Source organism: Ornithodoros turicata, chromosome 1 (genome assembly GCF_037126465.1).
Source record: "Ornithodoros turicata isolate Travis chromosome 1, ASM3712646v1, whole genome shotgun sequence".
In the NCBI taxonomy this organism is placed as follows: Eukaryota; Metazoa; Arthropoda; class Arachnida; order Ixodida; family Argasidae; genus Ornithodoros; species Ornithodoros turicata.
This window is the reverse complement of record NC_088201.1, coordinates 198,658,699-198,676,147: the sequence shown is the minus strand read 5'-3', so window position 1 is coordinate 198,676,147 and position 17,449 is coordinate 198,658,699. Positions and strand designations below refer to the sequence as shown.

The 17,449-nt window shown below is 45.0% G+C and overlaps 1 protein-coding gene across 3 annotated transcripts in view; it reads right to left on the bottom strand.

Annotated features, from left to right (window-relative positions):
- LOC135378933 (caspase-7-like) overlaps positions 1–17,449 on the bottom strand; it is a 201,420-nt gene that overhangs the window by 12,121 nt on the left and 171,850 nt on the right. Inside the window, exon 7 of one of the 3 annotated variants that reach the window (XM_064612118.1) lies at positions 4,017–4,134. The exons of the other annotated variants lie outside the window; for them this stretch is intronic. Coding sequence (XP_064468188.1) covers positions 4,017–4,134 — 118 coding nt within the window. The remainder of the gene's footprint in view (positions 1–4,016; positions 4,135–17,449) is intronic. 3 annotated transcript variants of the gene reach the window in all.

The window sequence follows — 17,449 nt, the reverse complement described above, 5'->3', positions numbered from 1 at the left end:
GCTCCACCTCGTCTTCCCTAATTCACATGCAAAACAAACAAAAACCACTGGAGGAGCCTGGCCGCCTCAGCGGGACTTGTCCCGCTTATGAGTTTTTGTCAGATCTGAATCAACACAGTGGTTATCTTTGCAGATCAATGGACGTCGGGCTTGATGGGGTCTTCTTTCCCCGCCGGTCCTATTGTGCTTGATCCATGTGGTCTCGCTAGTACACTCACTTTCCCTCCTATTCTCATTCCCGTTACTATCCTATCTATTATTTTAATTTTTAGTGATTTGGCCCCTGATATACCTTCGTGTGGCACGGGGGCCTCTTCACTTATTTCCCCCCCTTTCCTTTCATTCATTTATATTCTTCAGGCACCCTGCCTCCCAACCAACTTTCATTATACATTCATTATCCCCCACTTGTGGAGTGCACGGCGACCTCAGCCACGTCATCCTGGCTTGTGGGCAATACCACCACGAGCATGCCCTAATGGAACTCTCTATGCAACGCATTGACAAGCGGCCGTTCAACCTAGCGAAGATCCTCGGTCCGTGATCGAACGCTGCCCACCAGACGCAGGGCCTTCGTCTTCTGGCGGAGTACTTGTGCTCCACCGGTCTGGCGACGGCTCTTTGAAAGCCCCATCATCATCCTTTCATGCTCCCCCAACGCGAAAAAGGGCAGTGCACCGCCTCAGCGGCGGTGAATCGCCCACCCCATCACCATCCAGTGTGTGTGTGTGGGGGGATATTTTCCTCTGTTGTTGTTACGTGTCGCCGCGTGTTCCTCTGCTCTTCAGCTTTATGTCTGTGCTATATTGTAATATTTCGCCTTCTGATAGATTGATTAGCTATTATTTCTCTACCAGCGGCATGGCCGAGTGGGCTAAGGCGTCCGCTCGTTGGTGGTAACCAAGGTCGTGCTGTAGACTGGGAGTTGGTGGGTTCGAATCCTACCACCGGCTGTGCTGTCTGAGGTTTTCCCTGAGTTTTCCGAAGACTTTACAGGCGAATGGCAGCACAGTTCCCCCTGAAGTCGGCCCAGGACGCATACTAATCCCCCTGTCCCACACTCCCTCCTGCTGTCCTCTCTCCGTCTGTCCACATCTGTACGCCGCTCATAGCCACAGTTGCTTCGCGGCGCTAACACGCAATAAAAAAAAATATTTCTCTATGTGTTGGATGGTGCGCAGGTTTGGCTCTCTATTAATTGTAGCTGTTGATTGTGTTGTTTCTCGTTATTTCCTTACGTCTATGCTCTTCACTTAATAAGAAATTAGAAATTGAGTAATGTTGGAATATGAAATTGAGATTCCCTATTGCGCTCGAAATGTTATGACAGATTTTCACGCTATTGCAATGATGGTTCTCACGTATAGGAATATTAGACTTTTTATAATATAATTTGATTGTCATCATATTGATTAAGGATATCTTCTTTATAGTGGTATAGATTTTATTTCCTCTTGTGTTCTTGGTTCTGGACGTTCGTGTTCCGCGGTCTTCCATACATTTATCGGCACCCGTCCTGAAGAAATCAGGGCAGATATCAATAGATCTGGTTGTTGGCTAGGAGCGTGCTATGTGGTGAAGTTCATTTTTAACATGTCTATTATCTGATGAGTTTGATTTTTCTTCTGATTTTCTGAATGATAGATTACTATGTTGTTTTGATTGGGAGTATCTTCTTTGTAGTGATATAGATTTTATTTCCTCTTGTGTTCGTGTCGTTCTTGTCGTTCATGTTCCGTGGTCTTCCATACATCTATAGACCTCTCCCTGTTTGTAAACAAATGACGTCATAGTGTTCGGCAGCGTCACCAAATTGGTAGAGTTGAACTACACTCCAAGCTAGGGGCGAACAAGGTGGCGCTCGAAAGCCACGGTCTTGAGGGGATTGCCGTGATCCCTGAAAGGGACGTGACCTTCGGTCCTACTTTGCTTTCAGTTGGAGGCAGCGAACAAGTGCCCTTTGTGGAACCCAGCCCTCCCCTTCCAATTTGTTTCGGTTTCAGTCTGTCTACCAACGTCATGATGACGTTTCTCGGGTAGAGGTCGATTGGCACTCGTCTTCAACAAATCAGGGCAGATATCATCAGATCTGGTTGTTGGCTAGGAGCTTGCTATGTAGTGAAGTTCATTTTTAACATGTCTATTTTCTGATGAGTTTGATTTTTCTTCTGATTTTCTGAATGATAGATTACTATGTTGTTTTGATTAGGAATATCTTCTTTGTAGTGGTATAGATTTTATTTCCTCTTGTGTTCGTGTCTCATAGTCTTCCAGGGTCTCTGCTGTTCACAGTTAATTACATACAACTATCAGAACTTCCCGCTATTGCACTGATGGTTCTCACGTATAGGAATATTAGACTTTTTATAACACAGCTTATAATTTTGTTTATAATCATATTGATTAAATGTGGTGATCGTTTCTCGTTTTTGATATGGTGTAGCTATTATTTCCCTACATGTTGGATGATTGGTTCTATATTAATGCTGTGTGTTGATCGTGTTGATTCGAATTATTGCCTTATGTCTGCGCTATTCACTTCAATAGAAATTGTTTAATTAAATTTGTGTCATATTGGAATATTAAAGTTAGCTTCCATATTGTGCTCGAAATTACTTAATCTATCAGGATCTCACATCTCAGACTTTTTATAATAAAACTTGTAATTTTGATTGTAATCGTAATGGTTAAGAATATCTTCTTTGATTAAATGTGTTATCACTTCTGATTCATTGAAAACTTGTGTGTATGATTACAGTTAATAAAAATATTGTGTTTACCGGCCTCGGTGGCTCAGTCGGTAGCGTGTTCGCTTTCTGATCCGGAGATCGCGGGTTCGAACCCGGCCGAGGACGCCAGCAACTTGGTGGCAGGGTACAAGTTGCTTAGACACGCCGTCTTCCGCGAGGGACGTTAAATACGGGGTGCCGTGTGATGAACTTTCATCGCACGTTAAAGAACCCTCAGGTGGGCAAAAGCAATCCACAGACCGACCGCTGTGGCGTCGCTCATGATCTCAGCTGTCTCGCGACGTAAACACCCGATTATTAAAATATTGTGTTTGATCTGTGATACCTATTCAATGCTATTGCATCATACCTGTAATAAGTATATTCTTTGTTACGTGTATTTTGTTTCTTCTGCTTCACATTTGTGGCTAAGTTTTTCCCATTCACGCAGCGCCATAACATAATTTCTGACACTAATGACTTTAATAAATATATTTTCACTTGTACTTTTGTGTATGGCTGTCCTTTTCATGTAAACAGCCTACTGCACACCTGTTGTAGCTAGAAAAATTAGCAATTCAAGTCGGCTCAGGCTGAAAAATGAAGAAAGAAGTCGGCCCAGGTTGAAAAATGTGAGAGGGTAAACGCGCACGCAGCCCTCCGGCCACGCGCCGCCCACCAGTAAGGGCCTCCACCCGAGCGCCACCCGCCGGCCGTGGGAAAAAATACGCGAACCAAGTCGGCCAAGGCGCAAAAATGTCGAAAGAAGTTGGCCCAGGCTGAAAAATGTGAGAGGGTAAACGAAGAGAGGGTAAACGCACGCAGCCCTCTCCCTGCCCATAAGCGCGCGGACAACCCTCCACACACGCGCCGCGCGGGGAAAAACGCGCAGGGTTCAGGGCACGGGTGCCGTAGTTGCATCCCCCCCCCGCTTATAGGACCAGACTAAGTACTACTTGGTTGTTATCATATGTGGATTTATTGAGCCTATTTAACGTTTTTGTAAAGCCGATGACTGCACCTTATTTTCGGCATCATAGCAACGGACACACGTCTCGTCTCCCGTTCCCTCTGGCAAGCAGCTCCTGCCTGATTTCAACACGAGCCTCCTTTTGGTCGCCGGTTAACAACCGTGGGACGAATTTTGCACTGACCCATCTGATATGATTTTTTTTTTTCTGACAAAACTTGACGACACGCTGATGCCCACTACATCAGCGACCTCTCATTCCGTTAACCGGCGATTTCCGCGAATCACGGCATTAATTATTTGCACAGTTTCGTCACCCGTTGAGGTGGATGGTCGTCCAGGCCTCGGATCTTCAGTGACCGACGTCCTGCCTTCCTGGCACTGCGTTCCGCTCATGCAGTCCTCTCGGTAGGCGTGGCGAATCATCTGAAACATCTGCGTGAAGTTCGTGCCAAGTTTGAAACAGAATTTCACGCACACGCCCTGTTTTCAAGCTGTCTCATTCCTAATCAGTCAAAAACACAAGGAAGGGCTTCGGGGTGCGCGTAGTCTACTGACTGTAGCTCGACAACAAACGGTCACAGGAAATTCAAACGAACAGCAGCCCGTTGAATAGGAACACCGGTTGCCATGCAAAGCATTGCGAGCGTACTCTGAATTCCTGAGGACGCACAGTTTGAGAAGTTCGTTTGTCTTTTGAACACGCCTCGCATATTGTTTCTAGTTTATCAAGTACCAATGGGATATTGGGAAGAGAGACAAATAAGTATTTTTGTTTCATTTTGCAATAATCACGGCTGTCCCAACAACCAATGTGCCCCCAATGTGAAAACAAAGAAAGAAAGAAGAAGCTGAACTCAGTAATCAGGACAATCGCGAAAGCCGAGGAGTTAAGAGAAAAACAGTTTTTCACGGGTTGACGAGTTTTGTCAAATGGAGAAACATCGGGCGCGATGCAACCCGCTGTATGTCACGCTATTGAGGCGGTTTCAAAGTCACGTGAGTTTTGTGGTAAAATTTACACGCGTTTTACCGTTATGAAAAAGCGCCTGTTCTAAAACTTGATACGCTATATATCTCATATCGAGTTTCTAACATTGGCGTACAACAGGTATCTATATACTAGGTCTGCTTCTCTCTTTGCTGTATATCAGGGGTGCCGAAGGGGCGGCTCGCGAGGCCCCCCAAGCAAAAAAAAAAATCATCTCAAGCTTCATGAATGGTCATGGCGTTCTACTGGGCGTTGTCTGGGCTCTGTACTCGTGCAGTTTCTCTTGCATTGGTTAGTCATGGAAAGCTGTTGCCATTTACCTGTAACAGCCGATGACTCTCTAAATAAGGGACGAACGTGGCCGGTTGGTACATGGCAACAGCGAAGACGACGAAAGTAACAGACAGACAGGGAACGCCGAACTTTCAATCATAATCCACCTTTAATCGTATGATTATAGGTTGAAAGTACGACGTTCCCCTCTCGGTCTGTGTGTTACTTTCGTCGTACTCGCTGACGACTCTCTAAACCTGCCCCTGCGTGGCTTATTTTTACTCGATTGATATTCCTAGTACATTCCTACCAAAATTTCCTTTGCCCATTCCTACATAGCCCATTTGTAAATTTGGTGGATTCAATGCCACCAGAAAGGAACCGGTTGAATCGCAGGCTTGGTGATCTCACGAGCGAAAGATTCTTCGATTTCAGGATACTGAAATGGTAGTTTTTTGGTCGCCGTTTTCTGCAGCTGTGGACAACGTTCCCCATGACCACTTACAAATGGAACTGATTGACCTGCAGTGCGACGTACCGATATCGAACAAATTCGCTGAAGTTGGTGCGGCTTTGTTTTATTCTTACGTTGGACGAAAGTACCCGAAGATACGTATGTTGTCGCGGAGAAGCCTGTCCGTGTTCGGTAAAACAGACGTCTAATAATAATATTTCATGGCTCGAAACGTAGCAAGACAGGTGTGTCAACATAGGTCTGCGAGCAGGTGTTTTCCGCTGTGATGAATCTGAATAAGTCAAAGTTGCACTCGCAACTCACAAACGAACACCTCAACGCAGTTCTTCAGACTGCAACTGAGCAGTCACACTTCACACGATGTTGACGCAATAGTTAAAAGCAAGAAGTGCCATCAGCACACATAAAATAAAAAGGATTGTTGACCATGTGATTCAGCAACGCAAATATATACGTCTCACGTCATTGTAAGCCTGTGTTGCGTCATCTATATCAGAAACAGGCTACCCCAAACCCGGTATGAATTGAATTGAATGATGAATTGAAACCCGTGGTATGCGGCCCGCGTAGTTCCTCCGTGGCTCAATGCGGGCCGCGTACACGAATGAGTTTCGGCACCCCTGCTGTATATTAACGACCTCCCTGAGCACATCGAATTTTCTGAAGTACCTTTATATGCAAATGACACTACTTTGATACTAACAGGTAAGGATATCGATGATCTATCGTTAAAATTAAACAGAGACATTGGTAATCTCGTTCATTGGTGTCATACTAATAAATTACAGTTAAACGCAAATAAAACAGTGTCAATTACTTTTTTTTTTTAATTCTCATCAGCATAATGTTGTAACGCCGCCTTTAGTATCCATTCTGGGAAGTTCATCTCAATTTCGTCATGAAATCAAATTTTTAGGAGTCATATTTGACAGACCTGTTCGTTTTACATTGCACATTAAACATATTGTCCGCAGGATCTCATATGGTATATGTGTTCTTGTGAGAACCCGAAAGTTTTTCCCATTGTCTATCTTACTCAATTTATATAATGCCTTTGTACATTCCCACATATCTAACTGTGCTCTTGTCTGTGGCTAAACTTACAAAACACATCTTCGTGCTGCTCACATAATACAGAACCGTACTGTTAGGATCTTGTTTGATTTGCCATTTTACTCTCATGTCTCATATCATGGCATTCATATCCTTAGAGTTCATGATATAATTTCTAGTAGTGTAGTAAACCTCACATATGGCATCTTAAACCTTAATCTCATCTTGCCAAAAATTAATTTTAGTCACCTCAGTTCGAACCAAAGCCCGAGGATTTGTGCAGGTAGCAGGTTGATATTACCTTTGGTGAAAACAAACTATGGGAGGCTGTGATTTTTGTTTTGAGGAGCCTGTGAGTGGAAGCAATTGTCTCGAGGTATAATAAATCTACATTCGTCATTTTTCTTTGTTTATAAATCGAGTGAGGCATGTGTTAATTCATAATGCAGTTTTATTTATCTGGTTGTTTGTTGTTATCTCTTGAATTCCATTTATTTGACCTGATATTGTTTGTTTGTTTATTGTCTTATTAGCCTTACTTAGCTCCAAACTAGTGCTTTACTCACTAATTTAACAAAAATCACGAAGGATCCTTTAAACAGGATTGCCCCCTGGTTCCTTCAGTTCTATGATAATTGTGTGCATTGTCTGAAGGAATGGAATAAGAAAAGATGATTGATTTGATTGAATAATTGAATGAACATGGGACAATCCTGTGAGAAGGTACTCTAAAAAAAAGGGAGCCGCGAGGCGTCAAATGCGCGCTTTACCCCCATTCGTCGTTTCTCCGACAATGACTCCCCCGTTCCTTCTCGCATTCCTTAGAGCGGAAGCTGTTGCGTGCGAGAACGGGAGGAGAGTGCACCCGTGGAGCTGCCAACAGTACCCTCAAAACGTGAGTCTGCGTGAAACGGCTGCTGGCATGCAATAAAACGCATAGGTGAAAAGTTTGCTCTGCTAATGTGCCATCTACAAACAATGATTGTGCACCACTTTGACAATTAAAAAGTAAAACGGAAAAGTTAAAACATACACATACACGCATAATGCGCCTCCCAACTCATATTCGAGGCTCAGAATTTGCCGCTCCACATTTTCGGTCCCGTCAATGGATTTGAAACTCGCGAGGGTGCTTGCACGTGATCTTGCTAGTTTTGTAGCTTTTCGTTCATCATTTTCGCGGGACGTTTGCTTGAGGATAGCACGAGTGCCACTCTGTTTGTGAAATACAAGTCGTTGACGAAGCGAAATCACAGTGGGAGGCGATCACCGTGCAGATGACGTGAAGGAGACATTACGGGACTCAAGCTTTCGATACCGTAACGGACAAGCTGCTGATGCAGGTAAATGGATCTCTTATTTCGTTGTATTGCATGCGTTTTCTCCGCTTCTTTGCACAATGAATAGAAGGACACTTGTGTTGTGTGAGGAACAATGTGTGTCTAAGGCTATACGCGTTATGCTTGATGCGCTTTCGCAATGCTTTGTCGTTGAAGATACGTGATAACGTGCTGTGTGGCGTTCGCCACCCGCACAAAAGTGCACATCCTCGTCGGTCGTACAGGGTCGGCCACACTTAAAAGTATCGCGGGAGCCCATGGCCTGCAAGTACGCCAGCGCCGCGTAACGGATTCTCCTGGGTTCGAGACCTCGAGCCTAGCGAATGTTCGCCACCTCCCGGTTGGGTCCGTCATTGCTTTCGTAACAGTTTCGTTGCCGGGCGGGGAGACCCAGCGAGGGGAGATCCACGTGCTGTTGCTATTCAATCTCTGCTGGCGATGTTTTGATCAGTGCGTGGCGCGGCGTAATCTTTTACTTTTACTTCTCAATTGCGATAAGACAGAGATTACGTCGAGCCACGCACTAATCAAAACAGCGATAGAATAGCAACAACAGGTGGGCCACCCCGCCTGCCAGTGTTACAAGAGCAATGACGGACCCAACCGAGAGGTGGCGAACGTTCGTCAGGCGCGTGGTCTCAAACCCAGGAGCATCCGTTGCGCGGCGCTGGCATACTTGCAGGTCATGCGCTCCCGCAATACATTTAAGTGTGGCCGACCCTGTACAAACGCACAGGCTTAGACTACATTGAAACAGTGTCGCCTCTGCCTGCATGTTGCTGTGTCATTGAACATACAAATCAGTTGTTTTTCTTCCCCCCGTTTTTCGAATGTGCTTGTCTGCCTGTACAAAAAAGTAGAGAACTCCGACTTAACAAAATAACAAGTTTTACTCAGACGTTTCGTCCGTCATGCGACGGAAATCATCAGTGCTAAACTGAATGAGGTCGCCAACCGGTCGCTACTTAAAGGGAGAATCCGCATAATGTCCCTTCCGAGATTTTCGAATATTCGTCACCTTTAGCCATCAACGACCATGCCTGTAAAATATCTCCCTCGAAAACTGAGTCAAACTTGATAAAAATGATTTTCTTCTATGACGCGCTCGGTGACGGGGTAGTGCGAGCCGCGAGCGCTTTTCTGCAAGCAACACTGAGTGTGATGTAAGTCGCGAGATATCCTGCGCCGTCCGCCTTGCTTTCCTGTGTGTTTTGGCAGTTTTGACGAAGGAAATTTTCCGTAGCAATTGTATTCGTTACGTCGCACACTGATCTTACACCCACCAGGATGGGCGGTAAGACATGCTGTATAATCAGTTGTGGCAACAGGTCGGATAGAAAAAGGGACGTAGCATATTTCAAGTTTCCGACGGACCCACAACGTCGTTTGGAGTGGGAAATGGCGCTGCGCAAAATCAAGTGGAGGAAGACCAGCTCGAGCACGATATGTTCTCATCATTTTGAGCCAGGAATGTTCGACACGAAACGACGGCTCATGCGGGAAGTCGGAGTGGCACCTACGGGCACCTGCGGGCGGCACCGACCGCACGTGCACCTGCAACATGTTTCATGTTACGCCTGCACCCGTTGCACAGATATAAGAATGTGCGACAAGCTATTAGAAACTCACCATTCGTTACTTTGAGTTCGACAGTCTTCAGTGTACGGGTCCGAGGCCTCGGTTTCAAGCGACGCGCGCAATGGTACAGGGTCCGTCGAAAACGGCGAGTCGTTGTGGTTTATGGTGACGGTCAAGTCATTCTCCTCATCAGAATACACGTCTGAATCGGGCTGAAGTCCCGTGGAGTTCTATTCTGATGCGGAGTCAGTTTCCATGATTGCACGTTGAGCGTAACTTGCTTCCTTGCGTCTTCAATGCGATACAACACATGGGAATCAGGGCAGACGAATCTCGCGACTGACGTCACGGCGAGGCGCTCCTCGATTCCGATGCCACCGCCCGCTCTCATAGTTTCGGTTTCGCTTTATCACTTTTGCTGTTTATAAATTATACGCGCACGTTTATTTGAAACGGAGGCTGTTGTCAGCATCTGGGGGTGGTCTCTGCTGAAACCAACCTTCACTTAATTTTGGGCACAACCGTTGCGGATCCTCCCTTTAAGGTGATGGGAGTATTGTTCGGGAAGGGGGCCACGGTTTATATTACAAACCGAGGGGTCACCACGTATGTGCTTAGACTCTAGAAGCTTCCTGGGTCCCCATCTTTGTTCGCGAATCAAGGTCACCGCGTTATCGAAGTCGAAACAATGTCCCGTGTCCCAACAATGCTCTGTAAGCTCCGTCTTGAACGGTGTGGCGTGGGTCACGCTCTCTATGTCCCGTTTATGTTCTTTGAAACGAGAGTTCCGTTTTCTGCCTGTCTCGCCAATGTAGCACGTGTCACAGTCTTGACAGTGTACTTTGTAGACTGCTCCAGATTGGTCTTCCGGGGTGACGGGGTCCTTCGGTTTCGATATGACACTTCGAAGTTTAACATACTGTTTGAACGTAGTCCTGATATCCAACGGAAGCAACGCCCAGTGGATAGATTCAGAAACGTGTTTGACATAGGGGATGACGACGCGTGTCTGGCGGGTGCGGTTCCCGTCGCGCGCAAGTAAAACTTATTTTGTTATGTTAAGTCAGAGTTCTCTACTTTTTTGTCCAGTTATGTCATCTCCCTGCTTTTGGAGTATTTTTGCGTCTGCCTGTGGCTATCCTTTCCATTATTCAGGTGAGAGGCAGAGTGGTTGAAGTACGCCGACTTTCGCACATCATAGCAGCTGCTGAGAGGAGACGAGGAAGTAAGGGTGGTTCCATAAGTTTCCGGCCCGAGTAGAAAATGCGCGCGAATTTGAAAATGCGATTAAGGACGCGTGGCGCCATCTGTTGGAGGGCCGGAGCACAGCCCTCAACCCTCTCCATGCTTTTGTCGGTTGGAGAGTGGCATTTCAAACAGCCAGGGTGCACTCTTCAGTTAAAATGGAAAAAAAATCGAGTACCGCGCTGTGATAAAATACTTGACAAGAGGCGGACTTTCGCCTAAAGAAATTAAAGCGCGACTGGACAACATGTACAGGAAAGCCTCTCCGTCGTACACAACAGTAAAAGACTGGGCTAAGTAGTTTCGACTGGGGCGAGAGTCCATTGAAGATGATCCACGCGATGGTCGTCCAGTGGAAGTGGTGACACAAGAAAATTTGTCTCTTGTCGAGGAGGAAGTGCTGTGCGACAGGCGTCTGAAGGTGAAGAAAATCTCAGAAAGGCTGGGGCTTTCCAAAACAACCGTTTTCCGCATCATCGGCGAGGGCCTTCACATGAAAAAGGTCAGTGCGAGATGGGTGCCACGACTTCTCTCGTCAGTTCAAAAGCAACAGCGCGTCGTCTGTGGAAACGAGGTTTTGGAGCTCTGTCAAGAGAACGAAGAAGAAATATTGAAGTCAGTTGTCACAGGGGATGAGACTATGGTGCTCTACTATGATCCCCTTTCGAAAAAGGAGTCGGTGGTATGGCGCAAACCAGGAGAAGCACCCCCAAGAAAAGCCAAGGTCACAGAATGCACAAAGAAGATCATGGCAACAATATTTTGGGATTGTCACGGGATCCTCCTCATCGACTTCAAAGAGAGGAACACCACAGTAAGTGCGACTTATTATGTTCACTCCTGCACCGACTGCGAGACGCCATCAAGGAAAAGAGGCGCGGCAGGTTGAGTCGAGGTGTCCGGTTGCTCCAGGACAATGCCCCTGTCCACACGGCTTCTGTTGCCAAGGCTGCACTGAAGGAGTGCGGCTTCGAAGAAATCCACCACACACCCTACAGTCCAGACTTGGCACCGAGTGACTACTTCCTGTTCTCAAACTTCAAGAGGGATCTCAGAGGACGGAGAGTTCAAAACGATAGTGAGGTGCAAGAGGCAGTTTTCCAGCATTTTGCGGACGAGACTTCGGACTATTTTTTCAAGGGTATAAGAATGCTAGTTGAAAGGTGTCAAAAGGGTATTGAACATAAGGGTGACTATGTCGAAAAGTGATACACTTGTTTCGTCTCTATGACTATTAAAAGTTGGTCGGGCCGGAAACTTAAGGAACCACCCTTAACTGTGTCGACTGTGTTGAGACGTATGTAGATGCATGCAGTGTGATACTCGCAGCGGGCATCGCTTTTCAGGCTGCGGTATAAAACGCAATAAATAAGCGTTTTGCAATTGCTAGCTTGCTTTATCACAACGACAGTACGCGTATTACATGTATGGAGCTTGAGTACGGTTCGGAGAATGAAACGGACAGGTTGTTGAAGTGGAGGAAGGTAATGCCAGTGGTGCCGGCATTCCCGCCTTTCGGAGCACAGTGTAAACGAGAGGATCGCGAAAGCCATTAAAGAGGTGGGCGAGTTCCCCGCGTTCACGGCTTTCGATGACTTAGTGTGAACGTAGCATGATGTCATTCGGTAGGTACGACGACTCATAGTCGTGCAGTTGCGACAAATGGTCAAGTGCAGTTCAACTAGACTGAGTGCGTAATGTTAGTAAAGATCCTGAGATATTCAGTCTGTTTTTCTCTTCTCGTTAGTTAATGAATTCGTTAATTGAAATATAAGTGGTGACCCTTTTATGTGCAGAGACTATAGCAAAACTCTCAATTGCGAAGCTGTAAAGGTGGAAGGGGGTCTAAGATTCTCTTAGTCATGATTATCTACTCCTCTCAGTTTTTTTTTCTCCACCCCCTCCCCCCGGTTGCAAAAAAGCGTGCCTGAGGCTTCGATATACTACCCGAGAGCAGCACAAACGCGCACGGAAAGCAGTGATCTCTTCGTTCGTTCAAAGTGTGTAGACCACTTTACTGCTCACAAACAAGAGACGCCGTCTGCGCGGAGTTGCTCTGGACAAACCACACTGAACGCAGCCGTGCGAATGCTTTTCGCAAGTGGGACATCGGTTGCGTTGCACTGCAACACCGCTCTTGACTCTCTCCTTCCACAATACCCAAATAATTTAGAGCTATGAAGGAATCAAACAAGTATCGCGACACGACTAAGTTGTTTGTGAACAGTGTACAACATGACGATATCTTTGCGATACATATCGACAACTGGACAGCTGTCCAGTTGCGCCATGTTGCGCCGGTTCATGTTAGAACCGTTTATTTGTACACAGTTATCCTGAGGGAATCTCACAAATGCGATGTCAGGGAATCTTTCCGTTTGCCTGATCAAATCGATTCCAACGCTCAAAAATGATTCACAATCGAACGAGTTCTTCATTCTGCGTTGCGCAGAAACTTATGAAAGGTGATTTCAACCTCTAACCATATGAGAAAAAGTTGACAGTTCGACATTTCCTGTCGGCCTCTGTGTTGCTTGTTCCAGGACATCTTGGATGATGACTCTAAACCTGTCTCTGCGTCAGATTTTTATTCTATTAGGATTACTAGTACATTTCTACCGAATTGCTGAGCAAACCCTGCATGGTCGGTTTGTAATACTACAGGTTTTCCCGTTCATTTTAATCCATTGGTCACTCAATTTAATCCAAGCGCTACCCAATTTAATGCAAGTAACACGTGTAAATGTATTCAGTCATGTCATGGCTGAGACTCATGATTTCACCAATGTATAATGACTGGTTCAACAACCCCTGGATTTTGCAGTGTCATGCGGTGTTTTATGACTGCTTTTTGTGATTATGACACTTGATGATCTACATGATATGCACCATGAATCAGTTTTTTGGGACTATTGCTGCTTCAAGCAGTGTCATACAGTGTTTTATGACCACCGACAGTCATTATGACATTCCATGACTATTTCATGATATGCGCTACGAATCAATTTTATGGGAGTAGCGCTGCTGCAAACAGTGTCATGCGGTGTCTTATGACTACCGATGGTCATTAAGACATTCCATGACTATTTTCATGATATGTGCATTGAGCCAATTTGATGGGACTACCGCTAATCCAAATAGTGTCATACAGTGTTTTATAACTACCGACGATCATTATGACATTCCGTGACTATTTTCATGTTATGTGTCATGAATCCATTTTATGGGACTACCGCTGCTTCAGACAAGGTCATACAGTGGCTACCGACGGTCAATATGACATTTCATAACTATTTTCATGATATGCGCCATGAATCGATTTTATGGGACTACCGCTGCTTCAAACAGTGTCATACAGTGCTTTATGAGCACCGACGGTCATTATGACATTACATGACTATTTTCATGATATGTGCATGAATCAATCTTACGGGACTGCTGCTGCTCCAAACAGTATCATACAATGTTTTATGAGTACCAACAATCATTACGACATTTCGTGACTATTTTCATGGTATGTGCCATGAATCAATTTTATGGGACTACATTGCTGCTTAAAACAGTGTCAGGCGTTGTTTTATGACTGCTTTCTGTCATTATGACATTTAATAGCTATTTTCATTTTGTGACATGAATCGATTTTATGGGACTACCCGTGCTTCAAACAGCGTCACAGTGTTTTATGACTACCGATGGTCATTGTGATATTTCATGACTATTGTCATGATATGTTTGATGAATCGATTTTTGGAGTACCGCTGCTTCAAACAGTGTCATACAGTGTTTTATGACTACTGACGGTCATTATGACATTCTATAACTATTTTCATGACATGTTCCATGAATCAATTTTATAGGACTATCAGAGTTTCAAACAGTGCCATGGAGTGTTTTATGACCACCGTTGGTTATTATGCCATTTAATTACTATTTTCATGATATGTGTCATGAATCGATTTTATGGGACTACCACAGTCTCAAACAGTGTCATACAGTGGTTTATGACTTCTCGCTGTCATTACTACATTTCATGACTATTTTGATGATATGTACCATGAATCAATTTTATGGGACCACCGCTGCTTTAAGCAGCATCATGGTGCTTTCTGACTACCAATGGTCTTTAATACATTCCATGACTATTTTCCTGATTTGGGTCATGACTCGGCTTCATCCAACTACAGTTGCTTCATACAGTGTCACGAGTGTTTTAGAGACTACAGACTGCCATTATGACATTAAATGGCCACTTCCATTATATGTGGCATGAACCGACATTATTTTATTTCATTTCCTTGAAGACCCTGTAAGTAAAAGCGTTACATAAGAGGGAGAAGAAGGAACACAAAAAAAATTTTTAGACACCCTATTGAAAAATACTTCAGAAAATCTCATAGAAACATAGTCTTCCTTCAGAATTTCTTACAGAAGCGTCTTCGTCTCTCAGAATTTCCTACAGAGGATGCAGATTCGTATACATATCCTCACAGGCACACCAATGTGAAAATATCCTGTGGGATAATTCAGGGTCTGGCCTTGTGATTTCTATGAGAAAACAGCGTGATTCAGAAACAGCGTTTATTCCAACTGCCAGCAAGTTAGTTAGTCTGCTTTGAAACGATGAAGCGCATGGACGCAGCTACGCATCTCAAGCAAATATCGCCTGGAATTCAGGATTTTCGTCGCTTTTGAGGTATATAGCACGTGTGTGTGTGTGGTATATAATCGTCCGTACTATGCATTCTCATTCTTTATGCGTCTTTACCCCTGTTCGCACGTATTCTGTGGATCGGAAGGTAGAATGCAGTGAGATGGTTATAGCAACTGTGCTTTGGGCAAACGGTATGTTACATATCTCTATGCCTATCTCTCACGCACACACATGTTGTTTTAACCGTGCGTTTTAAAATGCTGTTTCTTCTAGGTTAAACTCGGAAGAAGCGGCAGCCAGCGGGAATTAATGTTGAATTCCAATGGCAGATTCGGAGCGCCTCCGGAGCAAGTTTTCAACCGCAGATTCAGTTCAGATTCAGAAGGCAGATTCAACCGGAACTCTATGTGACGTGTCACTTGTCGCTTGTGTTTCCTATTTCCTGCCTGTGCTTTGCCAACATGGCCGCTTCGCAACGCGTCTTCGCCGTGACTAGTCTTTCGCGTTGTACGTTGGCGATCTTGTTTCATGAACGGAGCGATGAGTCAGACATTACAATGGCAACGTTAGGAGATTAGAAGGACCTTGATGTTGCAAAACATGGCGTTATAATGGAACATGAGTACCTTCTTCTTCTTCCTCCGTCTCTGGCCGTCATCCACCAATGGAGATTGGCCAGGGCTAAACTCCAAGTTGGGCGAGAGTGTTCCAGTCGCAGATTCGGATGACTTGCTCTAGGCCAGATCAAGCCGCTCCATTGCAGAGTCTGCCACTTGCTCCGACTCTGCCATTGGAATTCAACATAACGCATTGGATCCGAGTTCGTGGTCGTAACCCATTCTCGTCGCGAGAAAGTTGGATGATGCTTTTACGCAAGAAAGCCTACGCGTTCCCAATGTGCGAAACATAAACTTGTCATAATCACATGAAGAAATTTCTTGGTCGTCGCATTGGACATTTCAAGTACGTGTACAATGCGTTGGGTCATGCCTTTCTGAACCTATTGGCTGGGACATAGATGTTCTGCAACATTCCTTACAGTGACGACATGCGACTTACTCTCAATACTTCTCAGTAAGTAAGTATGGGATCCTTCAATTATCATACGTGGTAGTGCAGCTTTCAAAGGATGTTTCTTGCAGGGTGGCCCATTACACTTTCTCACAGGCTTTCTTGCGGGTCTCGGGGCCTGTAAGAAGTCCTGTGAGAAAGCCTCACAGGCCACCCTGTAAGAAGCCCTGTAAGAAAGCTGCATTGCCACTGCCTGTAAGAAATCCTCCCTGGAATCCTACAGGATCCCCGTACGAAACTCTGAGAGAAATTTTGTAAGATTTAGTCTCATAACCTCATAGAAATTCCTTCAGCAGTCTGAGAGGTTTCTTTTGTAAGATTTTCTGAAGTATTTTTCAATAGGGCAAGTTCAGTGTTACAATCAAAAGAATATTTTCTGAAGTGCTATCTGAAAGCTACCAAGATCTGACAGTGCGACAACATCTCCTGGCAAGTCGTTCCATTCGCTAATACCGAGCACAAGCCGTAATGGCATAATCTTAATGGCACATATCATGAAAATAGTAATGGAATGTTGTACCCGCCGTCGGTAGTCACAAACCACTGTAAGCCACTGTTTGAAGCAGTGGTAGTCCCATAAAATTGATTCATGGCACATGTCATGGAAGTAGTCATGAAATGTTATAACGACCTTCGGTGGTCACAAACCACTGTAAGACACTGTTTGAAGCAGCGGTAGTCCCATAAAATGGATTCATGGCACATATCATGAAAATAGTCATGATATGTCACAGTCACCATCGGTATAGCCATAAAAACTATATGACACTATTTGAAGCAGCAGTAGTCCCATAAAATCGATTCATGGCATATATCATGAAAATAGTCATGGAACGTCACAATGAACACCGCCAGTCACAGAACAGTACACTGTATGACACTATTTGAAGCAGCTGTAGTCCCATCAAATCGATTCGTGGCATATATCATGAAAATAGTCATGGAATGTTATAATGATCCTGGGCAGTCACAAATCACTGTATGACACTGTTTGAAGCACTGGTAGTCCCGCAAAATCGATTCATGGCACATATCATGAAAATCGCCATGGAACGTCACAATGACCGCCGCTA